General features: G+C 43.1%; 2 protein-coding genes across 9 annotated transcripts in view; one reads left to right on the forward strand and one right to left on the reverse strand.

Moving 5' to 3' along the window:
* Positions 1-10,606, reverse strand: part of OSTF1 (osteoclast stimulating factor 1) — a 48,767-nt gene extending 38,161 nt beyond the window's left edge. The window contains exon 1 of the mRNA XM_037140330.2: positions 10,242-10,606. Coding sequence (XP_036996225.1) covers positions 10,242-10,275 — 34 coding nt within the window. The 5' untranslated portion in view covers positions 10,276-10,606. The remainder of the gene's footprint in view (positions 1-10,241) is intronic.
* Positions 10,607-10,616: 10 nt separating this feature from the next.
* NMRK1 (nicotinamide riboside kinase 1) overlaps positions 10,617-18,134 on the forward strand; it is a 31,498-nt gene continuing 23,980 nt past the window's right edge. Inside the window, exons 1-2 of one of the 8 annotated variants that reach the window (XM_053656158.1) lie at positions 10,617-10,954; positions 17,886-18,034. The gene's annotated coding sequence lies outside the window, so the exon portion shown is untranslated. The remainder of the gene's footprint in view (positions 10,955-17,885; positions 18,035-18,134) is intronic. The other 7 variants (XM_053656156.1, XM_053656154.1, XM_053656155.1 and 4 more) reach the window with 7 other exon arrangements.

Raw genomic sequence — 18,134 nt, forward strand, 5'->3', positions numbered from 1 at the left:
CTATTTTTCTCCTACAAACACATACCTTCTGACTTAAAGGAAGCACTGGTCTTTGGCACACCCAAATTGCCGGCATCATTACTCTTGTGCTTTGGGGCCACCAGTAAGTAAAATAAGGGTGACTTGAACAGAGCACTGTGATACTGAGACAGTCGAGCTGGTAACTGAGAAGGCCTCTCAGTGTGACTAACAGGTGGGTAGTATCACACCGGGGACACACCGGAAAAAGGGATGATTCACATCGGGCGGGAGACAACATGAGATTTCATCATGTTACTCAGAACAATTCACAATTAATAACTTATGAATTATTTCTAGAATGTTCCATTTAATGTTTTCAGATTTCGGGTAACTGAAACCTTGGAAAGCAAAACTGTGGACAAGGGGGACTACTGTAGTCAACCGAATAAAAAATGGAATTTCCTCCAGGAAGCTTGTTTTTAGCTTATCTTATTTTTTAATGTAAGCACCTTTGGAGAGGGGATTATGATAAGTCAATGACTGGTTTAACACCGAAGGTGGATTGGCTCCTCGGATGTGAAGCAGTGAGTTAGTTCCTTCTGAGAGTCCTGTGGAATTGAGATTAAGGGGAAAGCAAGTTCCAAATGATGTCAGCAAAGACAGCCAGGCTAGTCCTGACGAGATACTGGTGTAAGGCTCTCTGGGTGTGTGGCCCTGGTCCCTGAAATGCCACAATGAGAGTTAAAACACCAATAGGCTATGGTGCGCAGGTCTGCCTTAGGTTACGTCTAAAGAAGCAAGGGTGCCTAAGGGGAAATCCAGCCAACAGCCTAACAGGCCCAGGCCAATCTTAGGGTCACGGTACATCCAAGAGGCAGAGGTGTGGGAGCCAAAGGTGTTTAGGCCAATGACAAGCATTCAGGACAGACCAAACAGCTGCCATCCCAGTGCCAGTCAACGAGGCAGTGCCCACGACACATACCCAGACACCAGAGAGATCCGGTACCGACCAAGAATCTGGAGGTGGGCAGGACCCACTGTGGAGAACAGGGCCCCTACCAAGCCAGTGTTGAGTCCCAGGGACCCTTTGGAGCCCCAGTATTTGGGTATATAATTAGTCCTCAAGGGCGGGAAGGCATCAGGCAAAGAAAAGAAGCATCCCTGTGGCTGGGACAGGTGCCCTGAAAGAGGATGTGGCCAGTCACCATAAGTGGTGACTCCCGCTTCACATTTCACCTTCACACAGGCCCCCGTTCTTGCCCAGCAGCTGCTTGGGCAACTTAGATTTAGAACCTGGGGGCAAAGGAATGAAAGAGAAGGATTTATTCCTCAACAAAAAAATAAGGCAGAAAACAATCTCAAACTTGGCACACCATTCAGAAAAGAAACTTTGGAGGGAATGGTTTCTGTTGCAACATCTCACAGGCAGTTTCCTTGCCTGAAAAACTGGTGAGAATACCTTCAGTTTAAGTCCTCCCAGGGCTACTGCTGACAAACTCGCACTGACTCATCGAAACAACAGGCCCCCGGAAGCAGAAAATCTTGTAAACCCAGGAAGGCAACATTTTAGAGAGTCATTTGGAATCTGGTTCTCAAACAAGAAAATACAACCTTGTGAACACTTCTCAGTCTGGACCCTGAGTATCCGTTAACTGTGCCAACAGGCTAGAGGGGCTTCTCTCAGCCTAGCCGCCCTCACCCACGCTCAGAGAGACTGAAATTGGAGGTGTCCTTCCCCCAAGTATGGACTGGGTCGGGAAGTTCACAGAAGACACAGCCACCCCAGAACGCTCTCCAGTGGAAGTCACTTCTTTGTCTCATGCAAGTAAGTTGATAGAAGCCTTTTCCCCTAGATGGGGGAGGGAATCCTGAAATAGAACCCTGAAGTGTCTCAGAACCAAGCAAAATCCCTGCAGTGTCGGGCTGCCAGAAAGACTAACTCCCTAGAGCTGCCTTCAGACCCTGCTCAAGGGCCTGAGGCAGCCCCTGTAGCAGTATAAACTGGGTTGGTCCCTAGAGTCATCCTTAATTTGAATTCAAATTGCATTCAGGCTCCATGGAAATCAAGAGCACTGAAACTAGGAAAGAACCACACTGAGCATATTCTTTGGTCCCAGGAATATAAAACCAAAGTCACTTATCAAGCTCTACAGGATGCTAATGAGCTTTCAATTCCCATGCTAATCAAAACGCACAAATACAAAACTCTCCCCTAACTCTTACCCCAAGAGTAAGTTGAGGAATTTGCCATGTGATTTTCTAAAAATTCTAGTCGCTCAAACACCAAGTGGGAAATGATTGGCAAGAATGAGCAAAAAGGAGGTATGTACAGTAGTCCCAAGGGTGACTTGCTTAAGTGATTTAAATCTGTGACCCTCTTTAACCCAGGACTGCAAACTTAACACCCACCAGCTATTGCTAACACCCTGACATACAGATATGTAAAGGACTAATCTGCCGACATTTAAATTCTCAATTCCTGTGTGGAACAAGTTCTTGTTTTCCATTGGCTGCTACACCAGACAAATGGCTTTCTCTTTAATTCGGAAAAAATTTCTCCAGCCCACAGTTCCACAAGTGCACAGTATGTCTCCCTGGCTTCCTGAGAGACGCTCAGCCCATGTGCAGTCAGGCGAACACGGATGGGAGGACATATTGAGTTATTCGCTTCTGCCCAAGTAAAACGACTTCCCCCCTTTTTTGCCTACCAAACTCTTACTCAGCATTCAAGATACTGCTTCAGTTTCCCCTCTTCTGTGACATGTCTCAACTTCCTCAAGCTCCTTGCCTTGTACTTCTCAGCTCTCTGGTCACATTTTGATAGTATCTCCTATGACATGCTTGTAATTTTTCTGTTTAAGGGAAGCTCACACATTTTTGGTGGGAAGGTCAGTTGGCACCATCTCTTTGGAGAGCATTTTGGAAATGTCTGTGAAAATGACAACGCATGTGCCTTCAAACAATACAACAATCCCCTACTGTCCTGACTTTCTCCTATGGATTCATTCACCAGATGAGGAACAAAGCTGTTACAATGGTTACAACAAAAAAAGTGGAAACAATCTAAATGCTCACTAATATGGGTGTGATCAGATAAATACAACAGAGTACCATGTGGTTGTTCAAAAGAATCGGAAAACTCTCTTTATACCAATATCTGAAAATTTCCCCCTAAACTCCTTTTATTTGTTTGATAGAGAACCTTTACCCTTCAGCTTCATTGAGATGTGATTGACAAATTCATACAGAATCTTGACTTCACAGCTCACATCAGCCCACTGGAAGAGTGTGTCTGTCTGTCTGTCTGTCTGTCTCTCTCTCCCCACCTCTGTCTTTCTGATGTATTGTTCTCCCCTGAGCATTAAGCAAGAGAGGGCAAATCTGGCAATGGTTTTCACTGGACATGAGGTATGAGGTAAAGGGGGTGAAAATCTGCCGCCCCAAAGTATGCCACTTTGGCACAAGGACTACCTTGAGCTGAGGGCAATCGAGAAAAAACAGACACAGGAAGAAGTCTTCGTCCTCCCCCACCTTCCTAAAAGCAGGGCATAAACTCGCCTTGTGAAGGTGCCCTCCAGACACGCCCCCCACACCAAAAAGAGGAAAATAGCCCTTATCACTGGAGAGGGAAATGGCACCCAGATGAGTCTGTATAAACAAACCTCACTAAAATAACCCTTATCTTCCAGTCATTTCCCTGTATATTTACCTTCCCACAATTCATTCCTCTTGAAGCCCAACCCTCCTGTTCTTTGTCTAGTCACTTCTCCACACTTTATCACCCTTTGTTAAAATGATGTGTAAACTTCCCATTCTAACCACTGCTTTGGGTTTTCACTTATTTTCTGTATATCCCCTGTACAGACAAAATTAAAGACATCAATTAAATGTGTATGCCTTCTTCTCCCGTTAATCTGTTCCTCTATCAGTTTAATACATAGAAGCCAGACACAGAGCCTAAGAGGCTAAAGGAAAAGATTTTTCTTCCCTTACCAGAAATGTGTCAAAAATGCTAGTGACTAGTGCCACTGAAGTCGAGCAGTGGGAATGTAAAAACAAAAGGGAGGAGACAACACTATGTTCCAGAGTATTGCTGACGGTGCCCCAAGCCTTTGCTACTTTATAATGAAGCTACAAGATGTAATCTCCCTCAATCTTCTTCCAAAGACTTGATTATGTATCAAGACTTTTTATGTACCTGTCATGCATAAAAAGTTGAGTTGCTATGCAGTTACAAAGAAATAAAAGATTATTCTCCTCTCAAAAAGTGTCTAATAGTCTCATACAGACCTATTGAAAGAGGGGAGTTATACAAAGTAAATGCAAAAAATACCACTGCATAGTTGATAAAGGTGGCCCAACAAAAGCCCGTCCAACTAACAAAACCACCACAGGCTTCTCTGGGCCAAATGTGTTCCATTCCTAGGTCAAAGTAACCACTTCCTAGCTTTGAGACCTCAGGTAGTTTTCTTAACCTCAGAGTCCTACTTCACTTATTAAATGGGGATATTAGAATCTACCTTTTAGGGAAGTTAAAATAATCCAACGAGATAAAGCATTTAGAATTCTTGGCACAGTTCCTAACACTTGAGGCTAAATAAATGTGAACTATCATCATCATCGTCATCATCATCATCATCACCCAGTAATTTCAAGATGTTTCTCAAACTTTATAAATGGAGCACCTCTAATTCATTTACTAAGAAGGAAAAAACTACACACAAAAGTTCAGATCACTTTAAATGAACACTACCTATCAAAGGTGTTAGATAAGCAGCATATGTGTGACATTTTTGAAGCCATTTTTACTGAGTATACAAAAGAACCCAAAACACTGACATTTGCTTCTTCAAAGTCCCATGAATTTATTTTCACAACATGTGAAATATTTATGCTCCTTTACTTCCACCATCAAAATCAATAAGCCATTTAGAAGAACTGGTCAAGGTCAGACACCAGGCTTCCAACTACAGTGGAGGTCATCACACCTGCTTCAAATGCAGTGATTCTCATCCACATCTCATTCAACATATCCTTTAGCCCATTTTACATAAGACTAAGAATTAAGTTTCCTTTTTAAAAAAGTCTCTGTGCAAACATAAGGTGTTTTCTACACTCCGAAAAGCCAGACAGGCTCACCCTAATCTAATTGCAAGGCTTCAGAGGGTGGCTAAAAGCTACAGAAGTGCTATACGGTATAAAATGGAGAGGCTGGGCTGGTTCAGTAGAAAGGAGGGTCCCCTAAAGGATGAGCTGAACCACAAATCTGTGCCGCATTCCAGCAGATGGAGTACCATGGTGACACATCTAACAATCAGAAGGGACAGTTTTGAGAACAGACCTGGAGGAGCCACAGGTGACCTTATGGGGGGGGTGACCTTATTTACTGCTTTCCTTATTTAAGCAGTGACTAAGGAAAGGTTACAATGTGGCAGAATTGATTTTTCAAGCAGAGCATAGGAGATATTATAGAGACTGCAGGAAACAGAGAGTATGTCCACTAACAGCGAAGCACTTAAAATGGAAACTGACACTGTTCAGCAGTGGGGAGGGACCTGTGGGGGGGGGGGCTGTAACTGTTTATATTTTCTTTTTTGAATAAAATGGATTTGAAGAAAAAGAAGAAAAAATCTGAGAAAAAAACAGTGGTTATCATCAGATGATAAGTAGAGATGGTTTTTATACTCTTAGTTACATACTTATTATTTTCCTGTACTGTATTTTCTACATTTTCTATCACAAAAATATCACTTTCATTTTTAACTACCACTTTTTAAACAAAATGGACAAGATCAGTCATCCAACTATAGATGTGAAACCATCTAAAATTAATCTGTAGATATATAAATCTCCACCATTAGACTCAAGACCCTCATGAATGAAAACCTATTTCATTATTCTTTGGAACCCCAGTGTATAGTACAAGGCATAAAATATAAGCTACATGTTTTAAGAAGTGTTTTTAGCAAAAGAATTTAGATTGTGGACAAAATCCCAAACAAGGTGACCCCTGGCATAACCTCAGGAAGGAAAGCAAAGAATTGCAAAAAGAAATTAAGTGGCAGGACTTTCCCACAAGCAGCTGACCAGCACTTGTCTAGCCAGTCTCCTTTCCAAAACGGTCGACTTCAGGGGTATTGCCAATCACCCCAATACATATTGGTTTGGCCAAAAGGTCTGTTCATTTTTTTTCTCTGTAAGATGTCTCTAGTAGTTCTTTGTTGTCTTTAATGTCATCTGAAGCAATTTTGTTAGATTGTGTTGGGACAGCTGTCACATCGGCATGCATTTAAAAAGATACACACCTCAAAATTGGTGAATTTTTGTGTAATCATTTTAAAATTGAACATGGAAGGAAATAAGCAGTATTTTTGGCATATTATGCTTTGTTATTTCAAGAAATGTAAAAACACAACTGAAACGCAAAAAAAAAAGGACTTGTGTGGTATATGGAGAAGGTGCTGTGACTGATCGAATGTGTCAAAAGTGGTTCACAAAGTTTCGTGCTGGAGATTTCTCATTGAATGATCTCCACAGTGAGGCAGACCAGTTGAAGTTGATAGTGACCGAATAGAGACATTACTTGAGAACAATCAACGTAATACTATGTGGGAGACAGCTGACATACTCAAAATATCCAAATCGAGTGCTGAAAATTATCTGCACCAGCTTGGTTATATTAATCACTTTGATGTTTGGGTTCCACATTAAGTGGAAAAAAAAACCTTCTTGACCGTTATTTCTGCATGTGATTCTCTACTTAAACGTAATTAAAACATTCGTTTTAAAAACAAATTGTGATGGACGATGAGAAATAGATACTTTACCATAATGTGAAACAGAAGAGATGGGGCAAGCAACATGAACCACCACCAACCACACCAAAGGTCTTCATCCAAAGAAGGTGATGTTACGTAAATGGTGGGATTGGAAGGGAGTCCTTTATTACGAGCTCCTTATGGAAGATGAAACAATTCCATCAAGTACTGCTCCCAATTAGACCAACTGAAAGCAGCACTCAACAAAAAGCATCGGAATTAGTCAACAGAAAATGCACACTCTTCCATTAGGATAACACAAGACCACATATTTCTTTCGTGACCAGGCAAAAACTGTTATAGCTTGGCTGGGAAGTTCTGATTCATGCACCATATTCACCAGACATTGTGAATATGTCTGGTGATTTCCATTTATTTCAATATGTGAATATGCCTTCAGATTTCCATTTATTTCGATCATTATGGAATTCTCTTAATGGAAAAAATTTCAATTCTCTGGAAGACTGCAAAAGGCACCTAGAATAGTTCTTTGCTCCAAAAGATAAAAAGTTTTGGGAAGATGGGATTGTGAAGTTGCCTGAAAGATGGCAGGAGGTAGTGGAACAAAACAGTGACTATGTTGTTCGATAAAGTTATTGGTGAAAGTGAAAACATGTGTCTTTTATTATAACTTAAAAACAGAATGAACTTTTGGCCAACCCAATCATTAGCCAGCATTATAGCTTAATGTTCCTTGCTACTAAAACCTTCCGACAGGTCCTCCCTTGCCTAGCTGCCCATGAACTGGGCCATGCTGTTCTGCCAGGATCTTCCTTTGCAGGAAGCTATAGGGACTACCTTGTGTGTCTCCTAGAGATGTCCAGTCCACCCCAACACTTTCAGAGAACCACGAGGAGGAATTCATCTCAGATCTCAGTGCCACTAAAGCAACTCCTCTCAGAGCAAGTAATGCATTTTAATTTATGAATACTAGGAATCTTGTCATTGATCTCTTACCTCTCTGCTTGGAGCTGACAACCAAATCTACAGGATCTGAAAAGCTGCAGCATCTGAAAGTTAACTTTTCCACTGGTTTCCTCTTACCGCTCTCCCCTCCCTGCTCTCTCTCTTTTTCTCACTCTCATTTGGGGTGAGGTAGAGTGTAAACAAATCAAGAAACCAAAAATTAAATACACCTCCCCATCCTCAAGCCCAAGCTTGCTTCAGATATTTTCACCCATTTAGTTTACCTGCAGGACAAGAGAGTTAAAGCTCAGCACCTCTCCTTGTTACCACCAACCAGGGGGATGACTTTTATGTGCATTTGCAACAAGAAAGTCTGATGGAATACCAGAGGCACTTTCCTTTCCACTTCCTGGCCACAGACTCTAAAATACACATGACCATTCTATGAATGGTGCACTTGTACGGCAGAATAGCATTACAGTTAAGAGCCCGACACTGGAGTCAGACTACCTGGGTTCTAATCCTGCTTGCTCCTCCTCATCCAGCTACTGACCTTGAGCAAGTTACTTAATCTTTCCGTGATCTGCCTTCATTCCCCAACTGTGCAATGGAAACAATAATGGTACTTAGCTCATACGGTTGTTGTAAGGAGTAAATGAATTAAAACATTCAAGGTGATTAGATCAGTGCCTGGCACACAGTAAATGTGAGCCAGTACTATAATAGGACAGTTCTGTTTTCAATTAAGCCAGGCCACACAAATTTCAAGTCTGGTTGAAAGTAATATTTCTTACTGTACATTAGAAACTAACAGACCAATTTGTATGATGCCCTTATTTGACTTTGGATGTCATTTATAAATGAGTGTGGAGTTCAAGCTATTTCTAAACAACAGTCATTTTCAACCATTTGCATTCTGGTTTACTAAAGAGGAGAAAGCAGTAGTGTTAGACAATAAAAATGGTTCCTGTGAGTTTATTCCCAACTGTTAACACTGATTCCTAAACCACACCTGTTTGTGCATTAGTACCTATGTACACACTTGTGCACACACATAGCTGTGGATGTCCCTCCAGCTACAACAAAGACGTACAATGTCTAGAGAGAGACAAATCCTCATGGATAGTTTCTCAGGACATTCTTTAACATAAAGTACAGTACTTGGTTTAGCTATAAAAGGACAACTCTGCTTCGTTGGATGCTTGAGGTCCTGATTTACATCTGAGTTTAGAAATCTGCCACCTCCTCCATATTTACTTAAGATGCAAATTCCTCCTCAGATTCCACATCTAAAGAACTACAGGGCCCAAATGGAGCCAAGCCCCATCTTTGCTCAGAGCAGAGCCCAAGTCCCTCTATACCGCTCCACCAAAATTTAAGCCTTCAGTGAATCACTACCTCATATGTGAGTATATACATAATTTTCAAATAAAATGACTTGAAACTAGCAATGTAGGAGGGCAAAGAAAAAAACTGAATAATCATACAAGTTGTAGTGCTTGACCAAAGTTCAGAAGAATAGTAAAAAGCAATTAATCACTGAAACTCTATGCCTCACGACCGGGGTTACTTTGAAATGTAATGTAAATGGATAAATTTCAACCTATGCTACAATAAAGTTACAAGAGATTTAAAGAAAAAAAACCTGACAGTATGTCAGAGCTATTTATTTCCCATTTCTTACGTTTCCTGCAATTACCTACCAAATGAATGTAGGAGTTTGTTATACAGTATTTAGCTGAAATACATCAGTTCCTTCTCAAATCTCTTTTCTCCCTATTGCAGAAAATATTCTAAGAATAGAGACAAAAATAAACCAGGACTATCGGCCAAGAGAACGACTTTGGGGAACTTAGTTATCCCGCCCTCTCCCGTTTAGCAGGCCAGATTCACTCGGAGAGCGGAGGCACTGGACTTGTACTGCATGATAAAGTGACACTTCCGAATAGTAATAGCTGAGATTGCCGCAGCTTAGATTGTTCCCGTCATGAACCCGAGTACAGAATCTTCTAAATGTTTTTCCCAGGATCCCGAAGTCAATTTCAAACGCTGTTCCTTTCAAAAGTCCCAAAGGAGACTCGCTCACCCACCCCACCCTGCAAGCAGCGCACTTCCCGTTCGCTATGGCCGGTCAAGAACTCTAACTTGACAGTGACACACACTGAAGAAAAAATAAAAGGGAAGTGGCCACAAGACCATTTCAAGATATTTATTTAATTGTGTTTTTTTTAAGGGATATCAATGGCCCTGTCTACCAGGAAAGCTTCAATGGGACGTGGCCATCACACCCGCCAGAAAGTTGGAGAACGCCAACGTTGAAAATCGAGACTGACTCCTCTTTAAAAATAAACTTTTTAAAAATCCTCGAAATCCTCTTGCCATCCAAACCGATCCCTCCCCTTCAGGGAATGCAACAAAGCTAACAACTCCCATCCCGGTGGGTTGGATCTCAAAAGCGAGGCTGGGGGCCAGTACGTGCCAAGTCTGCCCGGCCAAGTGGCAGAGGAAGCGCAGGGCACCGAGGCGGTCAAGGGACTCAACAAGCACCTCCCTTACCTGGTTTGACCGGTTTGGGTGGCGGCTTCGACATCTCGCTTCCTGGTGCAGCTGATACTAAAGACCACGAACGAAAAGCCAACCGAATGCCCCGCCGGCCGACACTCCCGGCGCCCCAAAGTTTCTTTTTGTAGGGTATGGAGTGTCGCGCCTTCAAGGACCTGCGCCCACCCTTTGCTCCGACCGGCGAACGCAGGCAAAGATCTTCCGCGCAATCCCCGCCCCGCCCCGCCCCGCGGCCGCCCGAGCTGTCCCGGGAGCTCGCTGGAGAGGACGAGGAAGTGGCCACAGCCTCGCCGAGTGCTAATTGGCTCCTTGGCTGGCAGCTGGAGGCGAGAGCGCTGGGCGGCGCGCGCGCGGGGGGGCGCGCGCGGCGGCCGAACTAGCGGGAGTCCAGCCAGGGAGCTGCGGGTTCGCGCGGGGGCCGACTCAGCCGTGCGCGCCCCCGACGAAAAAGGGCCGGACCTTGACCAGGCTGTTCTCAGATGTCCGCTTGCTGGAGCCCAGCCTCTCCCAACCGGGAATCCGAGTGGCCGTGTGATCTCTGGGTTGACGACCACTACCTGGGCCACCCCTAACCCGGAAGGGGGCCGGGGGCGGGGGCTTGTGGGCCTCTCCGTTAGCGAGCTGTGGGGTTGCGGCAGGTTAGTGACAAACGCGCGCTGGGCCACCGCCTCTGCCGCTTTGCTCGGGAGAACTAGAACTGGCGCCCGGTGAGTACCTGCCTCACTCGGCAGCACCGCGCAACCTCTCTGAGTGGGGCCTAGAAGTGTTTTCAGACTTTTCCTGCGCTGCAGCACGAAGCCTGGTTGCGTAGCGAGCCGCATTGGGACTCTTACCACCCTAAATAGGCTGACAACACGGCCTGCAAGTGCACGCGTGATGGTTTAGTGCTTTAACACCCCGCAGTTGTCTTTAAAATGGGAGTCTGCCTCCCAGAGACCTTACAGGTTCTGGGGAAGTCGCAGAGGACAGGACCAGGTCTTGATCCCCACGGGAGAAGGTCTTTTATTCCTCTAGCATTGGGGTTGACTAACTAACCAGACGGCCTGCCTGCCAATCATAAATGGTTTTTAAATCTTTACGTGGCTGAAAAGAAATCAAAAGAATGTTTTGTGACACGTGAAAAGTATATAAAATTCACATTTCAGTGTTTATAAAGTTTTATTGGAACACAGCCACGCTCATTTGCTTATTTATTGCCTGTGGCCGCTTTCACTTCACAACAACTGCCCGCAAAGTCGGAAACATTTTCTATCTGGCAGTTTTCAGAAGTTTGCCCACCCATAACGCAGCAGGTTCAATCGCCAATGAGGGGTAAGGGCTGGGGCACACAAGAAATGCAGCGTTCGTAAGTTCTAAATAGTACAGCCAATATTATAAATACTATGTTTGCGAGAAGAAAGCTTGAAAAGAAAAGAACTTTCTACAGGAGAGTTTACGTAAAATAAAGCTTTGAAGTTTCCACTAGGGGTTATTGAAAGATCGAGTAATTAGGGGAAAGGGGAATGGTTTACATATTCAGAAACGTCAGCCTTGGAGGAGTTCTGTTTACCAAAAGGAAGAAAAGTTTAAACAATAGTAGGAAATGACTTCCCAGCTGCGTGGAAGAGGTTAATCAAAATATCTATAAAGTAAAATAAATGAGTGAGAAGTACTGAAAACATTTCACTCTTTTAAAAATACTAAACTGTTCTTTCAGCACGTAGAAAAGGAGAACCCCTCGTTAGCATGTTGTGATCCGCCCTTCAGGCCCTTTGTATTGGGGAGTTGGCTGTATCCTGACAATCTGCTGACTCTGCACATGCCACCTCTGACCATTTTGCAGTTTGGAATCCAAAATGTACCAGATTTAGAAGTGAAATAAATGAAACATAATAAACACCAATTATGAAAAAAGGACTCAACAACATATTTCACCTAGGGTAAAAAGAAGTATTAAAAATAATTAAAATTACTTAATAAGGATTTGCTTTGGATATCTTAGTCAGTTCTCTTGCCCCTATGCGAATGCTCTGTGCTGCTGAGGAAAGCTTTACATTTATTGGGAGAATAAGTACATAAATATCCCATGAATATGGGGGTATTTTATATTCCTAGTAATTGGATGTCCTGCACTGATGAGGCTGGAAAGACCAGATGGTTGTCTCTCCGGAGACATTCAGTGATTAACAGTGTGCAGTTGATTAAATGTCTGTTTGCTTCACTGAGCCTGCTGCTGCGCATACATATTTAGAGACAGGCAACTCTTGATTGAAGGCTTTTTCAGTGTGATTTTAAAATACTTCTTAAAGAGGGCAGCAAGCAGTGAAATAACAGAACATGGTGTTGAAGCGGACAGATGCTGGGCCTAAACTTAGAATTTACCGGAAGCTGCCCCCTGCATCCGACACTGTTTCTGAAATAAATTGCTTCTGGGATTGCTATACCCACTCTCTCCCCAGCTACTCATGGCAGCCACAGGTCTTGCTTCTGCTTCTTCCATTTCCCCACCCTTCCTGCTGCATTGTCATCTGTTCATTGCTAAAGGACTGTACCTAACGTGGACCCAAACGCTGTCTTTGACAGGCTAAGACTGCTAACTAATATAGAACTGAGGGTTCGTGTTTTGGTTAGAACTTGCACTTGACTGAGGGAGTTCCCTCCTGAGGCCAAGAGATTTTATACTAGTAGACTCTTGATTTTCCCTCATGCTTTATTTCTGCATTGCTAGAGTATCTACCAGACTAACCCCCTTCAGCCTATTTTCCAGGGCCACAGTAATACTCACCTGTTATTTACATGCTATGTAATTGATAGAATATTCTTGTGTGTATGCACAGATGTGGCAAGAGCCCAGGAGACCAGTATTCCTTGCTATTCAGTGTGCACAGCAACTATATACCCATCAATAATGCATCTGTATAAAGGACATTAATTATACATGAGAGCCTCACAAGCCAACATATGTGCTCCATTAAAAAGAAAATTTTATTGCATTTATTGGGGTGATGTTTATTAAAATTATGTAGATTTTGGGTGTACAGTTCTATAGTAAATATCTGTATATTGTATTGTATGTTTATCACCCAAAGTTGTCTACCTCCATCACCATTTATCCCCCCTTACTCTCTTCTACTGACCCTAACTACCTTCCCCTCTGGTAATCACCACACTGTTGTCTGTGTCTATGAGTTTTGTTTTGTTTGTTTTGCTTAATCCCTTCACCTTTTCACCCAGCCCCCTAACTCCTCTTCCTTCTAACAGCTATCAGCCTGTTTTCTTTATCGATGAATCTGTTCCTATTTTGTTTGTTTGTTGTTTTGTTCGTTAGATTCCCCATGAATGAAATCATGTGGTACTGGTCTTTGACTGGCTTATTTCACTTCACATAATGTTCTCCAGGTCTATCCATGCTGTCGCAAAGGGTAAAATTTTCTTCCTTTTTTACAGCTGGGTAAAATTCTATTGTGTAAATGTACCACAGCTTTTTAAAAATTATATTTTATTGGCTCCTGGCTGGTGTAGCTCAGTGGATTGAGCATGGGCCTGCAAACCAAACAACCGCAGTTCAATTCCCAGTCAGGGCACATACCGGGGTTGCAGGCCAGTTCCCAGCAAGAGACACACAAGAGGCAACCATACATTGATGTTTCGCTCCCTCTGTCCTTCCCTTCCCTTCCCCTGTAAAGATAAATAAATAAAGTCTTTTAATTTTTTAAAATAAAATTATATTTTATTTATTATGCTATTACAGTGGTCCCAATTTTCTCCCTTTGCCCCCCTCTACCCAGCACCCACTAATCCCGCAGTCAATCCCCCCACCATTGTTCATGTCCATGAGTCATGCATATACGTTCTTTGGCTACTCCATTTCCTATGCTGTACTTACATCCCCATGGCTATTCTGTAACTACCTATTTGTACTTCTTAATTCTCTCACCTCTTCATCCATTCCCCACACCCCCCCACCCATCTGGTAACCACTAAAATGCTTTCTGTATCCATGATTCTGTCTCTGTGTTCCTTATTTGTTTAGGTTGTTTTTTAGATTCAATTGTTGACAGATATGTATTTATTGCCATTTTATTGTACATATTTTTTATTTTAAATAAATCTCTTTAACATTTCATATAGTAATGGTTAGGTAATGATGAACTCCTTTAGTTTTTTCTTGTCTGGAAAGCTTTTTCTGCCCTTCCATTCTAAATGATAGCTTTGCTGGGTAGAGCAATCTTGGCTGTAGGTCCCTGCTTTTCATGACTGAGTATTTCTTGCCAATCCCTTATAGCCTGCAAAGTTTCTTTTGAGAAATCAGCTGACAGTCTTATGGGAACTCCTTTACAGATAATTATGTGCTTTTTCCTTGCTGCTTTTAAGATTCATTATCTTTCACCTTTGACATTTTAATTATAATGTGTCTTGGAGTGGCTTCTTTGCATCCATCTTGTTTGGGACTCTGTGCTTCCTGGACTTGCATGTCTATTTCCTTCACCAAATTAAGGGAGTTTTCCTTCATTATTTTTGCAAATAGATTTCCAATGCCTTGCTTTCTCTCTTCTTTCTGGCCCCCCTATGATATGAATATTGGACTGCTTGGCGTTGTCCCCGAGGCTGCTTATACTGTCCTCATTTTTCTTCTTGTTGCTCTGAATGGTTGGTTTTTACTTTCTTATGTTCCAAACCATTGATCTGATCCTTGGCTTTATACACTCTACTATTGTTTCCCTGTACATTATCCTTTATTTCAGTTAATGAATCCTTCATTTCTGACTGGATCTATTTCATGCTGTTAAGGTCCTCACTAAGTTCCTTGAGTATTACTTTTTTATGCTTTTAACATTTTCCTTGAGTACTCTTATAACCAGTGTTTTGAACTCTGCATCTGACAAATTGCTTATCTCCATCTCATTTAGCTTTTTCTGGAATTCTGATCTATTCTTTCATTTCGTCTACGTTTCTTTGTCTCCTCATTTTGGCAGCCTGCCTGTACTTGTTTCTATGTAGAATTAGGTAGAATTGCTGTGACTCCCTGTCTTGGTATTATGGCCTAATATAGTAGGTGTCCTATAAGGCCCAGTGCACAGCCTCCCCTATCACACAACCTGGGTACTTGAGGTGTGTCCTTTGTGTGGCCTGAATACACCCACCTCTTGTACTTGAGCCTTGGTTACTGTTGGCAGGTCAATGGGAGGAATTTACCTATGCCCATCAGCTGCAAAGATTGGCTGTGACCACTCACCACCAGCCTCCACTCTCCGTAGAGGATCAGCTGTGCAGTGGCAGGGCGGTAGTACTCCGACATGATCTGTATCAGTCCACTGGATGCCCAGGCCCTGAGGTTTCCAGAGTTGTACAGGCTAAGGTCAGCCCCAACCTGTGTTCTGCCCACGGCCACCCTGTGTGAGGTATAGAGCAATATGAGATGGCTGCTACTATGCAGGGCTTGGAGATTCCCAGGTGAAGCCAAGCTGTGAATCTAGGCTGGTTGCTGCTAGTGCTGTGTCTGGGGCCACTTAGCAAGAGGTACCAGGGCTGGAGGCTTGCTGAGGTCATTTGTTTCTTGTTTGAAAGGATTTAGGAAATGCGAAGCTTCAGCCAAGACTGACTGTTCATATAGAAAAGCTACTGTTAACATCTGTAAATTGGGTGGGATGGAGACTGGAGATCTGTAGGGTAGGGTAGTGTTAGGCTGATGGAGTCTCAGATATGGCATGCACCTTCTGGCTCTGTGGCCCTAGCTGCCTATCTGTGTGGGAGAAAGGTGTACCCCAGCACTTGCTTAGATGCCAGCCACTTCAGCTCCTCCCTGTATGCCACCCGTGCCTTTAAAGCTGCTACCCTGGTGCTGGAGCTCAGAGGGAGGGAGCCTGAGTAGGTGAGTCCATGTGTGGGTTCTTTAAGAACTGCCTGGCACTCCAGAAGTTTCTTCCACTGACTCAATCTTCACTAGTGTTTGCAGCCAGAAGTTAAGAGGACTTATCTTCCTGGCACTGGAACTCTGGGTGGGAGTCTTGGTGTGGAGCTGGGACTCCTTTCCCCTGAGATATCCCTCAGGATTTTTATCCACCACACGTATATGTGGGGCCAGCCTGTTCCATGTCTCCACCCCTCCTACCGGTGTGGATGGATGTGGTTTCTTAACTCTGTAGTTGTCAGACTTCTATTCAACTCAGTTTGTGCTGGTTCTTAGTGATGGTTGTTCTATAATTTAGTTGGAATTTTGATTTGGGTGTGCGGGGAGGTGAGCCATGTTTACCTACACCGCCATCTTGACCAGAAGTCTTTATACCACAGGTTTTTAATCAACTCATCTATTGAGCACTATCCTTCCTTTGCTCTTGGTAATAAAATGCTTTCAGCAGCTTAGAAAGGGGAAAGAAGTTAATGTCTTGGTCTAGTTTTGCTTCTCACTTTTCCACAACTTACTAGTTATGTGACCTTAGGCAAGTCATTGCATTTTCTGGGCCAGTTTCAACTTCTGCCAAATGAAGAGGTAAACTAGGTGAATTCTAAGACCATACTTCTCTGGTTTTGAGAGTTTAATGCCCTATCCAAAAATGAGGTGGGGGCAAAGAATGACAAAGCTTTATGTATCATTTTAGGGTTTTGGGTTTGGTGTTTTTTTTGCCAAGTAAGGACATCAATCTACTACAATTTATTGCCAACATAATTTCATAAGAAAAAGAACACTATTATCAAAAAAGTAAGAAAGGTAGCATCTCAGGATAAAGGGTACTCTTTCTTGTCCCCAAAAAAAGAATAGTTGCCCGCCTTACAACATCATATTAATAAATAAGAATACTGCAAAATTAAATTCAAAAGCAGAAAAGCTATGAGGACAAAAAAGGCCGCATACTGAACCTGACAAGCCCAGGGAGGGCCTTACAAACTCAGAGACTGAAAGTGACCATGTAGGATGGTCTGAACATAAAAATTCCTAACTAAAACAAGTCTTGGCAGGTAGTCATGTCCTGGGCCTGTCACTTCCTTGGCAAAGGTCAGTCTTTACCTTAAGCAAAGCTGTCTATTTTCCTTTTGCATCTAAGGTAACAAACCCTTGCAGTGTCAGAGTAACCCCCTTTTTCCAGGCCGTTCAGTATAACCTCACACCAGAGTCTGTGGACCACAGAACCCTTCATTGTTATCTTGTTCCCCAGATAACCTCTCTATGTGCTGTAAATGGTAGTTATTAACTATCTTGTACCCACCCATGGAAAAGAAGGATGTCTCTCTGTTTTACTCTTTATCCAATCTCAGAGATTGATCAGCTTTGCTTTCTCCTACCTCCCTAATCGATCACCAGTGAATCTCATGTAACCTCCCTTCTGTCTCCTCCTTTGATTCTACCACTAAAAAGAAGCTGCAAAATTGCTACTTTCCAGAGCACTCTCTGAATGGTGAGACTTTGCTTCCCAGCAACTGTCATCAGTGTTGCTCAGATAAACTCCTAAAAAGTCTCTACAGGTTTGGACGTTTCTTATGTCGACAACAACAGCATAAAAATTTACAATGCTCATGTGATGGTGGTGTTCCCTTGATGTGCCTTCTCAGTTTGGGTGGAAGAGACACTCAACAGTGCAACCCCTGGTACAGCTCAGACGTCCAGCTTGTTCAGTTATTTTTTCTAAAGCATAGCCATGGTTGAATTCTTGTCTCACATAGGCTTTTTAATAAAAGTGGAACTGAACCTTAAGCAATTGCTCTCAATTTGGAATATTCCGGATAAACTGAGAAGACACCAAGGAACAATAGCCCTCTCTCCACCAGGTTCTTCTCCCCACCACCTCTTCCCAGGAGAAGCCTGCACACAGGTGAGAGAAGGGCAGTGGGAGGGCAATGGGAACCTCCAGCTCAGGAGCCCCTCACCCCAGAGAGTACACCCCAAGTCCCGGTCACACAACCAACGGAATC

Source organism: Artibeus jamaicensis, unplaced genomic scaffold, assembly GCF_021234435.1.
Source record: "Artibeus jamaicensis isolate MK-2021 breed Jamaican fruit bat unplaced genomic scaffold, CSHL_Jam_final scaffold_1964, whole genome shotgun sequence".
Lineage (NCBI taxonomy): Eukaryota > Metazoa > Chordata > Mammalia > Chiroptera > Phyllostomidae > Artibeus > Artibeus jamaicensis.